The 24618-nt window shown below is 39.3% G+C and overlaps 1 protein-coding gene across 1 annotated transcript in view; it reads right to left on the minus strand.

Moving 5' to 3' along the window:
• drp2 (dystrophin related protein 2) overlaps positions 1 to 24618 on the minus strand; it is a 248922-nt gene that overhangs the window by 80438 nt on the left and 143866 nt on the right. Inside the window, exons 4-7 of the mRNA XM_059345782.1 lie at positions 18418 to 18574; positions 6790 to 6910; positions 6100 to 6211; positions 2625 to 2781 (exon numbers count right to left, since the gene is read on the minus strand). Of these exons, the coding sequence (XP_059201765.1) occupies positions 2625 to 2781; positions 6100 to 6211; positions 6790 to 6910; positions 18418 to 18574 (547 nt within the window). The remainder of the gene's footprint in view (positions 1 to 2624; positions 2782 to 6099; positions 6212 to 6789; positions 6911 to 18417; positions 18575 to 24618) is intronic.

The raw sequence follows: 24618 nt of genomic DNA on the forward strand, positions 1-24618 counted from the left end.
CAACTTTGGCCAGCCTGGGAGCAGAGTCGGCAGAAACGTGAGTTGATTTTCTATCCTGATGAGTGATTTGTGGTCAGAATTGAAGCAGTCCATCTTCTTCACCTTATACACTACTGGTCAAAAGTTTTAGAACACACCAGCTTTTCCAGAATTTAATTGAAAATGATGCAGTTTAATGTCTCAGTGTACTAAAAAGATTCAAAATCACATTTTATGTTGGACTAAAGGACTAAAAAAAGACAGAAAATGACCAAAAAAAGACACAAAATGACTTACAAAGACATGAAAAGAATTAAAAAATGGACAAAATATTGTTGTTAACCCACTTCTTGCTCCCTGAAAAAAGGCCTACTTGTATAATTCTGAAATGTACGTTATATTTCACCTTTTTTTATTTACCTCTGGCAGTTCACCACTTACCTTTGTACCCTTTCAAGCTGTTGATTTGACTTGAACTGCTTGATTTTCAATAAAAAACTGGAAAAATTGGGGTGTTCTAAAACTTTTGACCGGTAGTGTATGTGTTTACTATGATGTTCATGTTTAATAACCTCGACCTGGGGACTGTTCCATAAAGCAAGCTCACCAAATAAGCAATTAGTACTTTTCAGTTGAATGCTTTCTTGAAGCAAATTCAACATAGTTCAAACTCTAGCTGAATTTGTTTATGGAACAAAATCAACTGAAAATGAGTCACACTCACCAAAAGAAAAATCTTGCTTTGCAGAACAGGTCCCAGTTTAGCAGATTTGGCAGGAGACTGATTTGATTTCTATCCTGTTGAGCATCTCATAGCCATACGTCAGCCTTGTTCAATGTGCAACGAATATATAAATTTAGCATAAATGTAGTGAAGCTAAAGGGAAGGCAACTAGAAAGGTCATGGCCCTCTAGAACCTTTAGTTCTGGACTGTTGATTGGTGGACACACAGCTTAAAGGTCTTGCTTTCTCCACAGTGTTTTTTCCAGAGGCCAGAGTAGTTTTTTAAATCAAGGCAATGAGCATCTATTGTGTGCTGTGCCCTAGCCATCTTGCATTTTTTTCTGGCTGCCAAATGTTGAAAATTGTTTAACTTTGGGTAAAACGCAGCACTCGTCACTGTCAGTATTAAACCAGCCATTCAATCACAGTGGAGGAGTGATGGGACGGTTACCACAGTTTCTGAATATCGATGTCTTTAACAGACAGACCGGTGAGTCTGTCCTCTCTCTCTATGTCCTCCAGAGCAAGCCATGTTCTACCTTTTGCTGACATTTTTACTTATGCTGATATTCTCAGTGTCTCAGTGTCTCAGCTGGAAAAAAACACTGCGCCCCCAAGCGGTGTAAAATTATGGAATGGACCAAATGATGAAATAAAGATGTGTAATTCTATGTTAGTTTTCAAGAAGACTTTAAAATCTAAAATTATCAAGGGTTACAATGAAATTTGATTGAATTTGATTTTTCAGTTTAAGCTATCATGTGTTTTGTAACGATGTGAATTATTCATTTAATGTAATGTATATAATGTATACATGTAGATGGTACAAGAAAGGCAGAAATAAGCCTTTAGTGGGGCTTCAGCCTATTCCTTTTTCGGTTGCTGTCTGATGGATTCTTTTGTAAAAAACATGATTTTATTTTGTCTTTGTTTTGTTTTGTTTTTGTTTTTTGTTGTTGTTGTTTTTTTTGTTTTTGTTTTTTGTAACCGAAATAAAGCATTCATTCATTCATTCATTCATTCCAACTGGGAATTTTCTAAAAAAATGCTTTAGTGCCCTGGTGGACACAGTCAGTTAGTACAAATGTAATGTAAGGATTCTGGGTAGCTACGACAACCACTTCTTTTACCATTTTCTGAGATTTTATAGCCCAAATTATGAAACTTCTTAAAATAATCCAGAGCCGCAGCCCTATTCGTGTGTATGCAAGTGTGCCTAAACTGTGTGTATGTTCGTGCCCCATTTGCATGCATCCGTGTGTGTGCTTTTGTTTGTGTTTAAATGTGAGTGTGTGAGGGAGTACAGATGAGGCCAACTGACAAGTTTGCCCTAAAGACCAAGCTGAACATGTGCTGGCTGTGACAGGAGTCCAAACAGTGACATGATTATTGTGAAGTGCCCTCATTTCTAATGAATAGCGCTGCACAATTACAGGCAGCGGCGGCACCTCGGCACTCCATAATGACGGGACCAATGACCTGCCATTTGTCTAACAGCATCCATCCGAATGGGGATGTAACCTCTGCCATCTCAGCGCGTCACTTTGAAGTGCCACGTCCTTGTCATCCTCTTTTCAGGGATGTGTACACAGGCAACCAAAGCAAACATTTAAAAGCGAGCCTGATACGCATCACTCATTTATTCATGAGTAACATATCACTGCCGTGTTTTTGTGATAAAAAAAAAAGGTTTTGTCACGGTTTTGATGTTTGTTTACAACATGTTTGTGTGTTTTTTTCAGGGCTAGTCAAATAGAGGTGATTATCTCAAAGGTGACAATTCAGTTACTCCACAGGTAGTAAGAGCAGTTTATATCTGAGGTTTATAATTATGTGTCTGCATGTATAAGTGTGTGCACGAGAGAGATAAGGAGAAACAGAGAACGTGTGTACGTAATACAACACGTTTATCTGTGTTTACCTTGGTGGCGTCTATGTGGTCCTGCAGAGAGTCGATGAAGAGGTCTCCGACTGGCTCCCAGGCGTCTCTCACCCCCTCCGCCTGCTCCAGAGCCACCGCTAGCTCCTCCATCGCCGCCTGGATCTGGAGTAGACGCTCTAATGTCCTCTCCATGTGTCTGGGGGGTTTGTTGAACATAATTCATTACGGTTAACTACCTGCACCATTAGAGTTTGCAGCTAATGCGAGAAAAAAAAAAATCGAAATCCACGGAGCATGCAGTCAAACACATCATTTATTCAAATTTACTCACTGTCATTTCAGTCGAGCTGTGTGCAAATTATTTCATAGCATCACTTCATAATCGAAAAAGCCTTCTTAGCTTTGAAAACATGTTTTAATATTCTTGTGAGCTCTGAATTTTCAATGATCTATAACTTGATGAATGTGCTGTCCTAATAATTTCTATAGTGGATTATATTTGACACATTTTGTAATCAGGTTATGGTAATTGTATTATGTGTAATGTATTGCACCATAATCCTGCTGTGGATCAACGCACGCACGATATGAGGGGCATTTTATGTCAGCGAACTATACTAAAATGCGTGTACAGCGCCTATGCGATGACATCAAAGCTCTAACGTGTGCGTGTAAATTCACTTTCAATGGACAGACGAGCGTCACGGTTGACAGGTGAACTACGCCTCAAATACGTGACATGAAGACCCGCGTGACTGTTAAGTACAATTCTACATGAGCGTACAGGCATACGCTGTGGAAATCAAATAGCGAGGGGTCATTCGTGCCACGTGCAAATGTAGCGGACGCCTGTGCGCACGCTCGTCTCAATGTACAAATAATAATAAATAATAATAATAATGTACAAATAATTTACTTCATGATGACAAATTTTGAGTTTAACAGCTGCTTCACTTCAAAATTCAAGCAGTCCATGTATCATCAAGAGAGACCGATGAGACAGTTTAGGCTGTTTCAAGTCTACACGTGGACACGTTAAGGCATCTGAAGCGTTGGCTGTAGGACAATAACACACACGCATTAATGTCTACAACGTGTGTATGCCTCTAATGGGATGTTGAGGTTTATCAGGGACTGGACCATCACAGTCAGGAAATGGACACCAGAGGCAACTGAGGCTCTAAAGCAGTAGTTCTCAACCTTTTTAAGTCGCGACCCCCAATTTAACATGCATGTTGCCCGTGACCCCCGCTCACTGAACAGAATCTCACACGCAAAGTTCAGATCACCCAAAAAAGAAACAAAATGATCAAAAAAGACACAAAATGACCAAAAAAGACACAAATTGACCACAAAATGATCAAAAAAGACACAAAATGACCAGAAAAGACACAAAATTACCCAAAAAAGACACAAAATTACCAAAAAAAACACAAAATGAGTAAAAAAAGACACAAAATGACCAAAAAGGGCACAAATTGACCACAAAATGATCAAAAAAGACACAAAATGACCAAAAAAAGACACAAATTGACCACAAAATGATCGAAAAAAGACACAAAATGACCAAATAACACACAAAATGACAAAAAAAAAAGACATTAAGTGACCAAAAAGACTAAAACACATTAACACATGAACACTTTAACACAGTGGAGACAGAGCTGACTTCCAAAATGATTTGGCGACCCCCAGAAATCATCTCGCGACCCCAATTGGGGTCCCGACCCCAAGGTTGAGAATAGCTGCTCTAAAGGACTGCTTTGAATGTACAGACTGGAATGTGTTGCTGGAAACAGAGGAGAACAGTATGGACATTGACAGACAGGTTGACTGCTTTACTGATTACATCAACTTCTGTAGAGACAGTCATACCTACAAAGACTGTACGCTGTTTCCACAATAACAAACCTTGGATTACTAGTGACTTAAAGGCAATCCTCAATGAGAAGAAGGCAGCTTTTAGAGATGGTGACGGCTCACACTAGTACAATATGAGTTGAAGAAGAGACGAAAGATGGCAAAGGTGGAATACAAGAAGAAACTGGAGAGAAATCTACAGAACAGCAACATCCGTGAAATGTGGAGAGGAATCAACACCATCTGTGGTTACAACAACACGCCTATTTATCAGTCTTTGTGCAGGCGCAGGCGACGTTAAGGCGTTTTAGTTTAGTTTGCTGGCATAAAATGCCCCTCATAGCACGCACGAACACAGTCACAGCGAGAAATAACACCCTGAACATTATAGCTTGAAAAAATACTGCTATTTTGCGACTGGATGTTAAATCACCTTTTGTAATGAATTATTCAAAAGATATATATTTCTTTGTTTCAGTCTCTCACTGGCTTTTTCCTGTCTTTCACCCCTCATTAAGCTTTTATACAAGCATAATTCAGTTTATTTATAATGAACAAAAATGTATTGATTCCAAACTTTTTGCTTTAGGGCAAAAGTTTCATGAGCATACTATATGCAAACTTTAATTGACTGTTTGAATTTAACTGCCCTGTGGCCTTGGAATTACCTTACTAATTTAATTTTGAAAAAAAATCACCAAAAGTCTACATTCAATTCTGACATGGATAATAAAACCTGTATTATCAAAAACTTTTACAGTCCATCTGCTTTTAGAAAGACGGAAACTGACTCAATAAGAAAAGGTGAAGAAACACAGCAGTGACACATGTACTTTGATCCTTCACTTAAGTAAAAGTACCAGTACAACAATGTAAAAATACTCCATTACAAGTCTTGCATCCTACTTAAGTTTAACTACAGAAGTTTTACCACAAAAAGGTACATAAAAAATCGAAAGTACTCATTCTGCAGAAAAAAGTCTACTGTCACTGATTTATCATTTAATTTGACATTATTAGCTTGTTAATGCTGATGCACTGATGCATAAGAAGCAGTGGTGGAAAATGTATTCAGATCCCTAACTTAAAAGTACTAATATCACACTGAAATTGCTCCACTACAAGTAAAAGTAACAGCATCAAAATCTACTTAAAGTATTGTATGTCCAGGAAGTGGAAGATATTTTCAGGATGCAGGATTGTGAAAGTTGAAAGTTTCAACTGGAAAATTCTCCTCCAACTTTGACTGGGACGCAGCATTAGATCAATTATTTACATAATACCAAGTGCAGAGTTAGGATTTCTCTTTGGTGGAACTTTTTATGACTCAGACATCTGGAATATGACAAGGCGCCCGAACTTGCATCTTTTTTTTGTCACCACTTACAAACCAAAAATGTTGGGAACTACTGACTTAATTTTTAAAAGTGTTTTTTATTTCAAACTATGCCATGATGTGTGTTTATTTAACATAAATTCCATAAGTGTTATTAACAATAACTGTCAGATAAATGTAATGTAATAAAAAATACAATATTATTCCCTGAAGATAAAGCACTTTGTTTAATATTAGATTATTACTTTATAGTCCCCTGCTGCAGAAACCACATCTATTCTGCACAAAATACACTCAATGTAAAAGAAAGTGTCTGACCTATGGCGGTCCACACAGCGTGCTGTCAGCTTCTCCCACAGGTCACTGGCCACGTTCGCCTGCTTCCACACTGAGCGGCTCACATTTAAGATTCGCCGGCGTGGAGAGACCTCTGCAGAGGAGGGGAAGAGGTTAGACGGGGCCACGCAGGGGTAAAAACATAAAGGTGCAAAGGAGGAAGTTAAAAAATAGAGCAGACAGAGAAATAACAGGGTGGAGAGAAGAGCAGGGGTCAGAGGTCAGACAAAGAGAAGAGCAATGATTGGAGACAGATAGTGCAGCAACTCAATAAAAGGAAAGACAGGAAGAGGAAGGGGCCAAAACAAGTTGGACACACCAGATCAACACAGTGAGGTAGATTGTTACAGTATTCCCCCGGTGAGCATCCAGTGCTGGGAGCCAAACAGCACGAAGAGAAGGTGCCAGTGGAGAAACAGCAGAGTTTGCTTTACTATTGATCTGAGCAGATGGTGCTGGAGAGCTGCTGAGCTGAAGCTAATTGGTCCCGACCCGGACACTTTCCCTAAACCCAGTGTGACACCAGAGGACGGATCACTGCTAATAACTATTAATGAAAGACTTCACCTGCATGGGTCCTATCAAATGAACTCCTGGGTTTAACAGAGGGATGTTGTGAGTATGATATTTTGGCCGACGCAGCAGTTGGCACAGAGTAGGAAGGGAGCAGACCTTTTCCATCGGTCAGGGTCTCCTCTGGCTCCTGGAAGGGATGCTGAGCCAGAAAGGCCTGGGCAGACTCCAACACTGAGTAGATGAACGGCCCGCGAGACTTGACATCCTCCATGAATGCCTGTCGGGAGACAAACAGAGAGAGGAGAGAGTTTCTAAGTGGGAGAGAATGAAAGACATAAGTGCTGGTGGTAGCTGAGGAAGACGAGTACCGGAGGCCAAACTGAACCTGGAATGAGACAGTGTTTCCAAATATAAAACAAGAGTTTTACCAATCATTGGCTGTTCCAGATTCTCAAATGTTTTTCTGTGTTATTTTTTTATTGTAGATTGAGTATCCTTGGGTTTGAGCAGATGGTAGAAAAAACAAGAATTTTTGATGGACATTTATTTTGTACAGTTTTTCTCAATTGCTAAAACATTAATTCCTGTTTTGTGAATCAATTCAATCAAAGTTTTCTAAACTCATTCCCTGAATCGAACATCCTTTTGACAAAACCATAAACAATCTTCATCTATTTGCAGATCTCAGTCATTCCTTTTGCAAAACTCTAAACACAATTCTCATGCAATAAGACACAGTTGTCACTGTGATGAACTTGTGATACATAATGGTAACAACAAGTGACAAAACATTACAGTTTTTCCTCAATTGCTAAAACATTAATTCCTGTTGTGTGAATCAATTGCTCAGGTGTCTAAACTCATTCCCCGAATCGAACATCCTTTTGACAAAACCACAAACTATCTTTATCTAGTAAAACACTTTTTGCAGATCTCAGTCATTCCTTTTGCAAAACTCTAAACACAATTCTCCTGCAATAAGACACAGTTGTCACAGTGATAGATAATGGTAACAACAAGTGACAAAACATGAACACAAATGAAACAGATTCGAAAAATGTGTTTTAGCAATTGAGAAAAACTAACACAAATGAAACACAACGATCATTCACTGAACACAACAATTCAAAACTGATCACACTTGTTTCTCATCATGTCAAGACAACATCTGGGATAATGTTAGTTTTCAGCTGCCAGAGTGACAGAATGGTTCAATATGAATCCATATTTCTGTAACCTACTTGCCACCATACCCTCCTTTCCTCAATGCAATAGAGGAGTTTTTCTCCACTGCATTGTAGGCTGTACACTTTCATTTGTAATTGTAAATTTCAGGATGATTTTTTTCACAGTAGCTAAGTTTCAATGCAAAGTAAATGCTGAATCCACTCAGTTGTGCAATCTTTTTTTTTTTTTTTTGAGATGCAAAATGCATGTGCCATACTTTAATGTGACCAATAAACATTTCTCCATGAGCTACATGCCTTGAACACTGTGTTTTTAATGTTTTGGTGTAGTGTGTAATGACTGCTCAGCAGTTTTTCTATTTTGACCAATTAGTTCAAGATGTGACACCATTGTTAGGTTTTGAGAACAGGAAAAACTATTTTTGAGGCGATGGGATGGTTTTGCTAAAAGAATCAGAGGTTTTGTGAATGTAGTGTGAGAAAAAAGTTTTGTGTTTAGAATTCTGAGAAAAGAACAGGAGGATTTGAAAAATGTCTTACGAAAAGTGACACGAATCAACCACAAAGAGACACAGAAGGGACATTGGAAAGTAAAAAATGGCCCTGGAGTTGTTGACTCTGGCTTGCCCTCAAGGTTTTGCCTCTTCTTGTTTCTCCTTGTCCACTATTTCTCCAAATGTCACAGTGAGATGGGAATGGGACTGGACCAATAGGACTGGACCAAAAGCACTTGCTTGGGAGAGAGAGAGACTGACAGATTGCTGTAAGAAAACAGCCAGATTGTGACAGTGACATGCTGTTTTCCATTAAAAGGTACTGTAGAAAACAATGCATTCTGGGGAAAATTTGGTAGCTTGCCATTTCCCATTAAAAATAAATAAATAAATATATATATATATACATACATACATGATATTTTCATGTAAGTCTCTTCTTGTCCACATTTTAATGGCTGTATTTTACTTAACTAACTCATTTAGTATATGGTTTATTAAAATTACTGAGGTTACAGTGAAGACAGCGCTTAATTCATAGTAATTGGCTTTCAGACAGTAATATGCTCTATTTACAAAATTGACTGCATTGTATACTGCAACAACTAGCTTCAACACTATACTGTGTTTTAGTCTACTGTAAAAATCAATGAAATGCAGGATTTTACTGTAATTCGGTATGTGGTTTTATCACAGTAACATACTGTAAAGTAAATAACAGTAGAGGAACTTTAAAATTAACAGTAGAATGCTGGCAACCCTGCTGCTAGTATTCTACTGTTAATTTACAAGACAATTGTTTACAGTGTAATGCTCAGCCACAGCAGGCCAGCAGCCCACTCTGCTGTGTCAGTCAGCCCACAGCACTACATATCTGTATATTTTTTGTTTCATCAGCCCATTTGTCAGGCGGCCAACCAGGTAAATTGCTTGTAGTCCTGAAGGCCAGTTTGAGTCTGGTAACAACTACAAAAAGACACAAAACAACAAAAAGACACTAAACGATTAAGCCTGTGTATCTTGCTCTTGTCTGTCCCCAGTGGCCCCTTGTCTAATAGTCCATCAATCTGAGTTGATGTTAAAACCATAAAACCCAAGATTAGGCGAGGCCCTACTGCATTGAGCAGCCCTTGTCAGCTTGTAACGTCGGATAATTACTGTTTTTTTTGTAGGTAACTGGGGCAAATGCCATGATCCTCAGTACGAGCTGTGATGCTTCACCTCAACACATGATGCAAAACCAGCAAATATCATGTTAACATAGGGCTGGGCGATATGGCCCTAAAAGAATATCACGATATTTCAGGCTATTTTTGCGATAACGATATTCTTGACGATATTAGGAAATACTTAACAAGATATAGAAAATATGATTTTTTTTTAGTCTGTACAAATAAATTAAAATCTAACATGTAGTGTGAAGTGCAAATCTCAACAGTTGCCAAATATAAAAAATGTGCTCTTGACTCTTGAGTATGAGCAAATAATAAAAAAACATTTAGGGGTTCCGGGGGCATATTTTAATGAAATTTTGTAAAGGAGAATAAAGGTTCTTGTATGTTTTATTTAAGGCATCTTATTTTGACAGTCTTCTTGTAAATGATGTGGTGGATTCTCTTAACACACTGTGCTTTTATTTTGAAAGCTGCATGTGTTTAGCGAGAGGGAGTAAGTAGCTTTTTGTGATTAAAACAACTTTAACCACGACATCAAGAAGTAGGAACGTTGCCAATATCATGATATGCATTTCTTTAACCATAAAAAAAATATACCAATATTATCGTGAATGATACGATATGGCACACCCCTATGTTAACATTACATAAATTCATCTTCCCATCTCATATAGGAACTCATAGGAATGCACACTGACTAAAAGAACATTGTATCAAGGCAGTTTTGATCCAATAATAATCAATTTGTTCCTGCAAAAATGTTTCAGCCATGGCACCGTGTCTGTCTAGAGACTTAAATAGACTACCAGATAAACAATGGCCAAGGACCTGTGTAAATAAACCTGACTCAGCTCCATTTGTCTCTAATTCCCAGTGATTCACAGCACGTCTAGGCTGCTAAGAAGAACACACAGAGTTTATGTCTGACGGCATTATTCACATTCTGCAGTGGCGTTTTCATCGGTGTAGTTCAAGTGATGTATCACAGATGACCACTGACCACCTGAGTGGAAATACCTGGTTATATTCCTAACATTTGCGAGATATCGTACTGTTTTTGTCAACAATATTTGGTCAAAAGAAAGACTCTCTTTGGTCACATTTGTTGGATCTTTGTCAGCCTGTTCAAGGTTCGTTAAGGGCCAAACTGAAGGCTTCAAAACTAAAGAACATGAACCAATGGGTGATGTCACACTGGCAATGTCTCCACTTCTTTTATAGATCCTGTAGCTAAAATACAGTGATACACAAATAGAGAAATAAAAAATCTGAAAATTGCAGCCACTGTGATCTACTGGTCATACAAGAGCAAGTGTTGAATTGAGCAGGGGTGTGTTTTTATAGTTTATGATTTTCTTTAACTTTATAGGAGAAGTTACGTTTTATTTCTTCATTTAAAAGTCCCATAGGCTCCCTTTAAGATGACACCATGTCTGAGGGAAAATGAGCTTTTTTGAATATGTGGGTTACCTATAGAAGTCCCTGAACACACACAGTCACACTACTGGCAGGACCATATGAGATTACATGGCTGTCTGCCTGTGCTGAGAGCCCAGGGCACAATAGGAGGACAAACCTAGTGGGAGTACTGGTCAGCTAGCTGCCACACACAGAGCCAATTAGCTGGAAAGCCTAGCTCCACTGGTCCATATTTAACAGCACTCCCTATGCAAGAAGACACACACACACACACACACACACATATGAAAGCCTTTTTTTCCACCACTGAGCAAAAACCCAGAGCTTCCCCAGGGCCTTGAAGAAAGCCAGTGTGTCAACCTTCTTCATTCTTCTACACTAATCTTTGTTGTGTTTAAAACACACTGCAGGTGTGTGAATTAATGCCAGCTCTCTTCAAAGTAATTTATTTAGGTGAAGCCAGCATGCTCAATCCTCTTACGCTATGAAGAGATTACAATTTCAGCTGAAAATCTACATTACTAGCTGGAATTAGCAGCGTTGTGTGGTGCAGCAGTGACAGTGTTTCAGTGCCTATTAAAAAAACAAACCAAAGAAAACCTCAGGACCAGTCAGAGCCCAACAGCCCTGATAACAGCCAAACACCAGCAAACACCAGCCGGCACTGAGCAAACATGCAAAAGTGTGTAACGGTGGGAAGCTGTGGCCTGAGATAAGATTCCCACTGCACCAGTCATGGAGAAAAAACCTGTCGTCTTCTTCCTTCACACTCCTTCTCTAATCACAAACAAATTCCCTCTTCTTCCTCACATTCTAGCTCCCTTTCCTTCCTCTCCCCTTCTGCCCTCTTTTCATCCTTTCCAGCTCGCTTTATTCTCTCCATACTCCTCTTCAGCTGCTTTGCTGCCCAAAGAGGGGCTGAGCTTCGGATTCCCTGAGCCAGCTGTCATGTTAAAACTTTAATTCCAGCTAAATTTCACACTCATAGGCTTCATCTTTGGTTGAAGGAACATTAAGAGCGAAGCCTTCAGATCAGATTAAGATTATTTATGCATGGGGTAGAAGAAGTCAGTGGGAGGAAATGACTTCATTGAGTTCATTTCAGCTAAACATGTTGATGGCATTTCTTTTACCCCTCCCTTTAGACGGTTTCCCTCAGTGAGCTTCTGACTACACAGAGGATGAATTTTTATTTCATTATCCCCATCGCATGAGGCAGAGAAGACTCTGCAGCTGCTGTAGACGCACAAAATCCCTTCCATTGCCAAAATCACTCATTTATCCCAACACCCAAACACACACACTCACACACACACACACACACACACACACAAACATATCTCCCCTCCACCACCACCAGCCCAAATACACAAACAGTAAACATGCTCCAAAACCAATACACATGCAAATGCACACACACAAAATGTAGCACGGAGAGAGCTTTTCCCACACACAAAAACGACATCAGAATAAATCCACTTAAGATCAATAATTCACGTTTCTTAAAACGCTTTAATTCTCCATAGAAAACGAGGATGCAATTTCCCTCTCTGCTTTGTTGGAAAAGTTTTAGAGCGACCAGACGCTCGGGAAGCCGAGGCATCTCCGATTATAAAGGCGAGCTGTGCCGAAAATGGAACATTTCAGGAGGAGAGGAGAGGAGAGGAGAGGAGAGGAGAGGAGAGGAGAGGAGAGGAGAGGAGAGGAGAGGAATGACTATGAATGTTTAAGGTTTGTGCATCACTAAGCAGCTCTATCAATGTTGGAGGGACAGAACATGAAGTGTGGTTTTAAAGAAGGAAAAGGAGGAGGGAAAAGGGAAATGAAGAGGCAGAGGAAGGGTCATGTTTAAGTGTGTGTCGTTGGATTCTGATTTTCCTGTTAATTGGGACGCTGATTCCAAAGTGAACCAGTCGAGGTGGGAGTTGGAGTGGGATTAAACGGAAGCCACAAACCACTCGCTGTCAATACAAGTCGCCTTTCAGAAACACTGCACAAACTGACAGCATAGAAAATTGGAAAGAGGGTGGAAAGGGAAACTCTGCTGTACTTACAGAACCAATTATGTGTGTGTGTGTGTGTGTGTGTGTGTGTGTGTGTGTGTGTGTGTGTGTGTGTGTGTCTGAACTGGTTCCAGTTCTTGAGATACATCACCCACAACTGAGGTGATTTACCGGGAAATGAAAGAACATCTCAGGTGGCGTTTCTCCAAATACTTCCTGTCACACAGGAGGAGGAATCCAATAACACACACACACACACACACACACACACCTTCAAGTACCATTTTAATGCATTAACTTCAATATTTATTGTTTTTTTTTCCCATTTGGATTTGATGAAGGCTCAAAGTTGTTTTATTCCAAAAATAAGAATCAAAAGCTTTATTTCTGCTAGGATTTAGCCTCTGCATCAGTTTCTGCTTGTTGTCTGGAGCTATTTTTGAACAGGCCAGCAATCAGTATGACTAACCTGAAGAGGCATACACACATATACACACACCTGCCTGCTGGGCAACTCCTGCCTGCACCAACTTTATGAGAGTTTCCCCCAACGCAGCACACACAGGGCTATATAACATGTCAATTAAAAAAGATTTCAGTGGAGAGACTTTCTTGCCTTAAAGACATCCTGGGCTTTTTGTTATTGTCCCACCAGTGGGTGTCTTTAACACACAGGAAAGTCATTTATTTTCCTTTGATCTGCCCAATAACACAAAAGCTACTGAAATAATATTGAAACTCTCTCCAATTATTCCATCAGCTTGTTAAATTAAGGAACTCTGGTAAAGAAAAACCTTGATTAAACGCATTAAATTCTACCAGTGATCAAAGGCTTTATGATCAGTGTTTTAACACTGTAGCAAGGGCTGAAACACCCTACATGCATATAGTAAACCCATTTATTCTGGGCTTGAAAGACATCTCATGTTGTCAATAATAGGCTAAAGACACTAATTTTAAAAAGTCTGGCCGTGTTTTACCTGGTATTGGGGGCTGGTCACCGTGGCAATCACAGGATAGCCACACCCTAAAATATACCCCGCTTTATCGTCTATTTGACAGTAAATGGGAGCATCATTTAAAAAATTAACATCATGCTGAAATAAGGAAGACTTGAAACTAGCAACTGAGACCAAAAACTCATTGGGATATTGTATACTATAAGTAATAAATCAAGTGAGAAATATGATCATTTTCTCATAGACTTCTATACAATGGCCGTGTTTCGACTGGGGGGGGAGTAGCCACCTGGAAAGTCTCAGACCGCACCCTCTCAAAAGTCTGCTCACTCTGCCTGTTTCGACCACAGAGGGATTTATGTGACTCCGGAGGTGACGTATGGTTTTCGCCATCGCTAATTGTGCAAGCTGAAAGCAGCATGGCTAATTATGCACAGAGTCTCCACTTATCATAAACATAGTGATGTAAATTAAGACATGGCTAACTGTGTCCGGTACTTGTTGTAAACTAACAGAGATTGCTAAGTGAACACCTCCTGCAGCAGCACATACACACTGTACTGCTACAGAGCTAACTGTAGCTAACTGACGCTAACGGCGGCTCTTCTTAACAAACCGGCCTCCGGCTTGTTAGTGGCTCGTTAAGAAGAGTAAGAAGGAGTCGCTGGATTTGTCTTAGTCACTAAGGGGGTCTGAAAATTTGCTAAATTTAGCAACAAAGTCGCTAAGTTGGGAACACTGCTTTGCCAACTTTTACAAATGGCGTGTTGTTGTCGTGTAGAGTACTATGTCACATCCCGCTTAGCGATCTATCCAATCAGTGACCAGGCTGTTTTCAGGGGAGAAAAAAGACCCTGCTCTTCAACAGGGACTAAAAAAGTCCCAACAAAAGTTGGCTCCAGACTGCTTCTATTGAAATTAGGGCCGTTTCGGCAAGTGAGACCCGCCTCATTCCGGGTATTGTCCAGCTATGACCCGGTAGTGGAAACAGCCCTAAAAAGACTCTTTTGCAGCCAGTGGAGTCGCCCCCTGCTGGCTCAGCTTCACTTTTCAAACCCAAATGCTACATTCTCTTCTTTTATACAGTTCACAGTTAAGATGGAACAATTTACACCTGTAGGTTGGTGCCCTGAGCAAAATCCCATCACAGCTCCAATTTTAACCTTAAAAAAAAGAGGTCTAATCATCTGAACTTTAATGGAATACACTTCTGTCGATGTGCAGACCTTTTCGAGAGACAAGGAGCATCCCCACGAGGGGACGAGGATAATGAGATGAACCCCTGTACAGTGGTTAAAGGTCCTGCACATCCATGTAGGAAATTGATCTTCTAGCACATGTATACGCATTACTGTACTAGTTCTGACAAGCTGTGGAGTGACACTGACATTAAAAAAATGGCTAAATTAAATGTACATCTACAAAGAAATATATTTTCTCATTGTTTTGGCGAAGTGAGATATATATATATATATATATATATATATATATATATATTTAACTACTATTTTTTTAGTGCAACAAAGCAAAAATCAATCAAATGCAGTCTGAACAAGCCAACACAGACTGAATTAAGGGTTTGAAAGAGCCTGATGTCTGTTATTAGGTATGTGCTCCTGAGAGGGACAATTAATAGGCAACATTTCAGGTTGAACTCTTGTCACCTGACGGCGTCCTGCAGAATCCGTTCACAACCAGTAAGTCAAATTATAATCCTGGGATTTAGAAAAAGTATTGATTCCCTGCCCTCAAAATGAGGATGAAAATATTTATTGGAAAGATAAACAAGCTCTGATTTGTGCCGTGATCAATAAGGTCTCAGTCTTTGAGTTTGTGGGCCTGTGTGCCCTTCTATCCACACAAGCCCTTGAAGGGATTTACAAGCCAGTTCAAATCACTGAACCATGGAGGAACTATCTGACAGGAGGAGGAGGAGGAGGCTGTCAGCAACTCTTACTGATGTTCCCACAGCCTTGAACTTTAATACTGTTGAAAAAACATAATAAAATGTTAAAATGGCTACCAACCCTATCAGCTTAACATTGGGTAATGAAAAATGAAATATGTGATAAAAAATGCTTTGTAGCCTTTATTAAAGACACACATCACTGCTGACTGATCACCATCACAAAGAGACAAAAATGAGCTCATGTGGCTCATTATCACTCATTTAAACAGAGACTGCTTCAAGTCAAGTCAAGTCCATTTTATTTATATAGCCCAAAATCACAAATCACATATTTGCCTCAATGGGCTTCATTGTATTATTACTATGGTTGTGTGTGCTGCATGTGTTGCCCTTTGTCTTATCACAATGAATCCCCCATGCCAGAGTCAACTTGCCTGGTTAAATAACAAAAAAGGTTGTGTGTTTAAAAATATTGTCAGAGCTGCAGCCAGTACTCTGTATTGTACAGAGCTATTGTATACTGGAATGGACTTCCATACTGGAATGGACTTCCATACTGCTTCATTCTTAAGTATAAGAAATCAGGATTTAGAAGGGAATTGAAAAAAGCTGTTTTGAGTAAAGAAATTAGGTTAAATTCAGTTGACTGATATCTGTAAAGCTGCAGAATGCTTTATTTTGTATTTGTTTTTTTTTTCTGTTTAAACTTGTACAGAGACAGCTCTTAATGAACTGATCTCTGAATGTGTCTGTGTATATGTGTGAGTATGTATGTGTAGGTGATTGTACTATGTATGTATATACTTGTAATATATATATGTATATACTTGGACTGTGTATGCATGATGCATATGAATGTTACTGTGTCTTGCTTTTTAGGGACCCCAGGAAGAATAGTTGTCACCATGGTGACAACTAATGGGGATCCAATAAACAATAAACAATAAACAATAGTCACTTAATCAGCCAGAACTATTGAAATAATCAAGTAATTGTTGTGAGTAAAATTTCAAAGAAAAATGTCAAATACTAGTCAGAAAAATGGCATCTTTGGCTTTGGGACTGTATGTATGAGAAACAAGACATTTCTTGTTTTATAAACCAAATACCAAACCAAAAACCAATAAATCCAGAAAATCATCAACAGATTAATTGATGGAAATAATCGTTAGTTGCAGGCCAGGTTTAGTCGAGTCAACAGAGTGTAAACTCACTCCTAATTTTGCATTGACTGTATAAAAGAAGAGGACGTCAGCCATTGGTTTGTAGACGAGTGTTATGAAGCCTCAAGTTTGGCATTTTAGCTGCCGCCATCTTCGCTTTTGGGGAGAGAATTTACCATATTTGAACCAGAGACTGGATCTGACTGAGAAACTAAGGGCACTATGGTTGCCAGGTACCACCTAGCATAGTAAACACTTTAAACAAACAAAGCATTAAATGTCTGTTTGTCAAGTTTTGTGAACTTGATACTAACGATTAAGACCATAACCTCCTTAGGAAAATATTTACTGAGGTAGTGAATCAAGTAAGAAGAAGGTTCATTTTCTCATTGACATTTATATAATCTGACTTTTTTTTTTGCAATCAGTGGAGTCCTCACCTAGCCAGGCTAGTTGTCACCTGCTGATCATTAGAATTAATTCAGGTTTAACTACTTATGCATTGACTTCCCCTTTTAGACCCCTTTTTCTTCTTTTATACAGTCTCTAGTCATGTGACATGGATGATCATTTCTGGAGACCCTGGAAATGAAGAGGAGTCATCAAAACAACGTCTATGCTTTAAAGGAATAGAAAAGAAAAGGATTTTACCATAAAAGATTCTGTTTTTGTTGTTTTTACATATATTTGACATACAACAAAACAAAACTGGCGAAACGAACAGGAACACAAGATTAGATTTATCTCTATGTCTTTAAAATTATATTTTATTTAAGCATTCAATAAACCACTTCTTTCCAAAAGAAGAGAGAAGAGATTTTTTCTGCCCATTAGAGATGGTCCTTGGCGCTCCCAATACACACTGCAGTGCACAAACAGCCCACCTCCATCAATAGTAACAATGACAGCTGAACTTGAGAAAACAGTCCAGTCTGGTATTGACTCAGGCTGGACAATAAACTGCACTTTGATCAATATCTGTGATATCTACAAAAGATTTCAGCAGCAAAGACTCTCTGTTATCTGCAAAAACCATCCAACCCATAATAACCCCGCTGCTCCTCGTTTTTCTTTTTTTCTTTTTCCCCATGTTAACAGTCTTCAGCCACAACAAATCCACCCATTTTAAAGCACTGCTTACAAAATCATAGGCTCCTAACTTCCTCCTGCTTTCACATCTCAATGACAGAGCCATCACATCCCACAGATCACAGCACATGACCCTGGGCACACCCTCCATATATTTTTCACACTGCTTCCATATGGATGCACATATAGGACTATAAAGGGTAGTCTGTCCCCACTGCCACACACAATACAGTCTGTGTTTATGTCTGTATGTGCCTATAGAGTCAATTTCTGGGTGTATATAGTGGAAATTGATTTACCCTTGGGCAGAATAAACACTTGATCCCATCAGAATTCGTACCAGCTGTGTAATATTTGCACTAAAAAAGTATGATTGTCCACAGTACCTGGTGGAACTCCCTCTGGTGCTGGACGGCCCCGACGTCCCCTCCAATGGGCAGCTGCTCCGACAGCTCCTCGTCCTTGGCTGTCAGCCATTCTATGATCTCCTGCAGAGAGAGCTGGAGCTTCCCGCTGTTGTCGGAGAAGGCCTCCAGCCGCACCCTGCCAACACACACACACACACACACACACACACACACAGTTAGTTCAGCAAACAGTTAAACTCACCAAATACTGCAGATTATATTTGGTCACAACCTCTCGCTACCCAGAATGTCTACACAGTATTAGCTTAGCTAAAGTCCAGAACTTAAAGCCTCGAGATGTAAAATATTTTGGTTTCTGAAGAAAAAAAAAAATATTGTCATTAAAAGCAGAATACTTGAATGAATCCAGTCTTTTGCTCAGTGTTTACGGAAGTAGCGGAAAACATGGCCGCAAGCAGTAAGCCTATGTATGATGAATGCGACCTGGCCGTTCAGATGAGTCGCATGTCAAAAGATCAGATGTGTATCGGTTTCAGGACCACATATCCAAGTGGCCTGGATGACATTTGAAAAAATCGGATCTGTGTCGTTCAGACTGTCATTAAAAGATCAGATGCAGGTCGCATAGGGGAGAAAAAAATCGGATTTGGGTCACTTCAGGCTACAGTCTGACCGTAACCTTAGCGATCTCTGTTTGTTTACAACAACCACCAGGCGGACACTCTGTGCACAGTTAGCGATGCCGGTTAACTCAAGATTGCTATGTTTATGATCAGCAGAGATGCTGTGCATAATTAGCCATGCTGCTTTGTTGTGCACAGCTAGCGATGGTGGCCACAGTTGCTTCTCCCATGTTTAATCCATCACTTATGTGATCACTGTCAAAACTGTCGCTCAGTGATTACCTATGGTGATTACCCAATGATCAAAAACCAAACGTCACCTCCGGAGTCTCATAAATGCCTCTGGGGGCCTTTTTGTAGTGGAGACAACCAGAGTGAGCGGACATTAGAGAGGGCGTGGCCTGAGACTTTCCCGGTGGCCACTCTTCCCCCTAAAGGAAACTAAATGTCTTATATTGTTTGCACTTGAAAAAAAGAAAGAAATATTTAATTAAATTTATTTTATTTTAACTTTTATAAATTTTAGTTTTAGTTTCAATTTGTGGACGAAGTTTATTTAAGCTCATGCTTCCATCATGCATGTAAAGAGTTATAATAAAACATTTCAAAACGCACGTGCAACTCGGTTAAATACAAGTCTGTTGGTCCAGTCATATATTTTGTCATTGTAGTTTTCTTAAAATCTCGTCTCGTTCTTGTGAACCCAATATCGTTTCTCGTCTCGTGAGCTGAGTGAATCGTCACACCCTTACTGATTAATATCTGTGTTTTCAAGCAGTTGAATAGATTTACATAATAAAGTGGTCGGGGAGTGTATTTTCAATTGAATACGGCAGAAAGACATAATATCTAATTCTCACATACACATACAGTCATTCTGATTTGATGCATTCTGTTTCTATTTGTTTCACACAGCTTCTAAACTTTTTTGGAATCAGGATTTTAACTTTTTGTTTTTTAATTTTTCTTATATTTTTAGGTGCCTGTATTGTAAGATTTCCAAGATCACCTGGTACATTTTTATTCTACTTTAACATACAGATCATCTCTCATCTGTTTTTCCAAATGTGCTTGAAGCTCTGGACAATTTTGTGTCTGAACAGTGTGATTTTAGCACAACCATCAATGGTTTTTAAACAACCATGGGGTGGTGATAATTACACTGAGTGACAACAAATAAATCATTGAAATGTGTTAATGTAATCATCATAGTGGGCTGTTTGCTACACTAGGAGTCACCAGCTCTACACTGCAATACAATGTTGTTTCATCATTTTCACTCTTTAGTCATGACAAATCACCTTTTCGTCTGGTACATCCAGCTTTAGCCTCAGTCTTTTAGCAGTATATGCACGTAGCCATGAAGTACATATTAAAGACCCTTTTGCAGGGCTCTTTTTTTAAAATTAGTCAGAAGAAAATGACATTTTCAAACAACTCATGAAGCTAATGTCAGTTTAATTAGCTTGCCACAGCTGATAAAATCTGCGAGCAGCAGTTGTCTTTCCAGCCGGCAAAATCAGCTGTGACAGGTGAGAAATGAGAAGCTGCTTCTGTGTTCCTCTGTCTGGAATCAGGAAGCCATTGTTAAAAGAAATACTATGAATTTGAACCATGAATCTGCCAACATTATCGCTGTAATCTGGAGCCTGAATGTGCTGTATGAGAGAAGTAACTTAGGTATAAGCGAGTCCAGAGAGCTGCAAGAATTCATCCTAAAAGCTTTTTTTCTGCTTTCCTTGTATGCAAGTCAATAGCTTTTTAAAATGGGTTTTTGTTTAAATGCCTGAAATTAGGTCTGTGGTTAACACATGCTTTAGAGATTTTCACATTTGACACAAAACACATTAACGAATTCCCCAAATTTTTAAGCTTTTACTTGTCCTTAACCCATTGAAGCCTGGAAATCGGATACGTCGTTTTGTAGAATTTGTATAAGCTCTCAAATACTTTTTGAATTTCATTTCTATCTTCTACAGAGACTGAAAAATCTATTATTCAGTAGAAGCTTTGACACTTCTGTTGAATTTCCAGAAAAACTTCAGGTTTTAGGAGCTTATTTTAAAATCGCCCAGAGGTTTTACAGGCAGTTTTTACAGGCGTTTTAGGGCCTCAATGGGTTAAAAAGGTTGTTGGGGACATTGTTAGCTTTGTGGTGGTGACATCCATTTTAAAAAAATAACACTGGGTGTTTTTTTCGAGTGAACCAGATGATGCTTACTTCCAGGTTGCCCTTGTAAAATACATAATCCCTTTAGCACTCTATATGCAGAATTCTCCTCATCCAAAAACTGCATTTCGTAATACAGTTTAAAGTATTTCTACCTGCGACTGTCACAAAAACAACCATTGTCAATACGTTGCACATGCAAGACAAGGTGAGAGACACAGAGTCACAGGTTAGTGCTGCTGCAGGTTTGTGTGAGTAAACCAGGAACGAATAATAGAAAGAATTTATCTGTTCGCCACCTGCCAAGTGTCAGAGATGTCTGAGGGAACCACTGCTCCTGTATCAGCAGCACAGCTGGCACTAGAGGGGAGGGAGGGGGTGCGGCATGAAAGCGCCCCAGTGTTTCAATTACACACCAGAAGCCAGCACTCAAATATCATTATTCCTGCACATCACAATTTGCCAGCACTGTCACATCAGAGATGATGAGTGGGAGAATGAGCAAGAGTCAAAGAAAAAAACACAGTGTCAATGCTCACGACTATAAATGAAAGGGAACTTTGCAAAAATGTAATTGGGCTGATATTTAGAATGAATGAAGTCAGAGGAATACTTTTTAGATTTCTGTTTCTGAATGTAGTGAAACACAATGATCACAATTCTGCACAACTTCAGGTTAACATATGCAAATAAGGAGAGCAAGAAAATGCTCACAGCAGGCTCCATTAGCATGCCACCATCAGCAGTGGCACGTTAGCAGCTGCAGGGCAATTTTCTGCAAAGTGAATTTTGGCACAGATGAGTTCTGACACATGAGGGATTAGGTGTCACGTCAAGGATGCCGGTTGCAGGAAGGCACGTGGGGGGGGGGGGGGGGAAGCTTTCGAGACTTTAAGGAGAAAAAGACGGAAAGGTGAAATCAAGCTTGTAAGTGCACATTTCAGAATTGATAGGCCTCTTTGTCCAACCTTGTGTCAGGAAACCTGTGTGAAGCAGACCGTGCTGTCCCCTAGCCTCCTGCTGCCCCTCCAGCTCAGCTTGCTGTGGTAATTGAATCAGAGAGGAACTGTTTTTCCGTGGCCTCGGCAGAACAGCCTCTCAGTCCATAACAGGCGTGAATACACACATATGAATACAATGCGCGCACACACAAAGCATGAATGGAGAGAGGTTTCTGACTGATATCAGAGCAAAGCTGACCCTCGGAAACATCTAAGAGAGGCCATACATCAGAGGAGGACCCAGGCACATTTGTAGAGAAGTTTCAAAATGCTTCAGACCATATGGCCTCTGACACACACACACACACACACACACACACACACACACACACACAGCTCACAGTACACTCACCCATCACTGCTGCTTCCATTACACACGGAGGGTGAGACAAATAGTGCTCTGCCTGCGCTGTAATGGAAACGTCGTCACATGACGGCTGCTGCCAAAAACAACTCTCACCCTGCTGAGCTGTGGGGTGGCCAGGCTAAACGTTTGCCAGTATAGGAGGCTGACTGAAGCTATTTTATCTCCAGTGGAAGTGATCACGATATCAATTTAAGTGCTATTTATGGGCCAAGTTCTGCTGAGGTAGATTAGGAGATGCCAGGGATTTTGAGTGTGTGTGTGAAGAAAGGAGCTAAAGAGGGACCAGGTTGTGTGTGTGTGTGTGTGTGTGTGTGTGTGTGTGTGCTTTTTTTATAATTGTGAAGAGTAATTTGCGTTAAACATTAAACAAGCATTAATTGATTTTTTGTCCACTTTGGGCCAAAGCAGCGAGCTGTAAACACTGACATATTATCACCTTATAAAACTGATACTGCAAATTTGCTTGCAAACAGATGCCTATTTACAAATCCAACAGACATTTACAACACTAACTGTTGGGGATGAGCCAAGGAGTAGGAGGAGACGAGTACAAGTTTAATTCTAGTACAATCTGTCAATATCCGGACTTGTGATTGATGAGAATTTTCATTGGGTTTTCTGACTCTTGTGATCAAACAAATGCAACTAAAGCTTAATTCTAAAGCTGTTATACAAACAGTTTTCTCATAAATAATAACTACTGCAACTTCTGATCAACCCACATTATTTTATTATTATTCACAGGCTTAAAATATTGACTTTCAGTTTAGGCACCACCCACTTCCAATTTAAACTCTTCCCATTCCGAGTGCAGATACAGATACAGATAATTTAGTCGGTTAAACAGGTAAAGATAATGGCATACTCATTCATCCCTATAAACTGTCAAGTGAAGCTGTGCTTTTGGCCACTCTGCCTCTGTTTTAGTTTGTTTTTGTATCTGTTTCCATTTTTGAAACAAAACAAAACAAAAGCATCTGCATATAAATTGTGTTTTATTTTGGATGGTTACCGTGGAAACCACTGGTGCATCTTTCAAACATCCTTCCCCTGCAGCAGGGTCTGTTTAACACTTAATCAGCTCAATGAAAGGGTAAGAAAAACTGTCAAATATTTTGAAATTTAAGCTCACTTTTAAAAAATCTGACAATTTTGTTTTGTATTTTGATTCGTGAAATGCCTACCCATGCATGGTCCCTACTAACAACCAGAAATCAAGTATGACCTTTTCCAAAGGTGACCCATCAAACACAAAACACACACACACAAGAATTTGCAATTCAACACAGAATTCAAACAACCAAAACACCAAAAATAGTCTCTTTCGTTCAACCAAAAATAGTCCTCTTCAGGTACCCAATAAATAAACAAAAGTCAGTTTCAATAGTCACATTTTTGGCCCTTTCAGAATTTCCCCAGAGAAAATTTTCTAGTTTTGATGACCAGAGGGCGTGCTTGAGTCTGGGGCGTTCCCGGCCGTATGACAGCATCGCTACAATGTGGAGGCGTTTGTTCTTCTGCTTTTTTGTTTTGTAAAAACAACATTTTTAGTAACATTAGCTTCCTTTTTATGGTAACATAAAAGTCCTGTGAACCCTCTGAAAAGTATTTTTTCTTTCGCGCCAGCTTTAGTTACCTCTCAGGTCAAGCTTTAACATAATTTCTGAATTATTCCACATTTTTATGAATTAAACTCTGTATATTAATAAGTTAAAATTAGTCAACTGGCAGCAGAATGTCTTTCTTGCTATAATTTGGGTTTCTCTTTTCAAAACGTTTTCTCTGTTTTGATTATTTAATTGAAATTTTAACTAACTAGTTAATGTAATTTATTTTAATATTAAATTCAATAGTAGCCCATTGTCAACCAGCAACAGAATTTATTTCTTGCTATTGTTTTTGTTTCTTTTTTCACAATTTAGTTAATTTAAAACTGTAAGGCAAAAACAAAATGCATGCATGAGGCTTCATTTGAAAAAGTAACATCTTCTAGTTTCTGAATTTGGCTTAAACACAACCTAAACTAAGTCAGTTTAAACAAACAAAACCTTATATTCT

This window comes from Centropristis striata, chromosome 12 (assembly GCF_030273125.1).
Source record: "Centropristis striata isolate RG_2023a ecotype Rhode Island chromosome 12, C.striata_1.0, whole genome shotgun sequence".
In the NCBI taxonomy this organism is placed as follows: Eukaryota; Metazoa; Chordata; class Actinopteri; order Perciformes; family Serranidae; genus Centropristis; species Centropristis striata.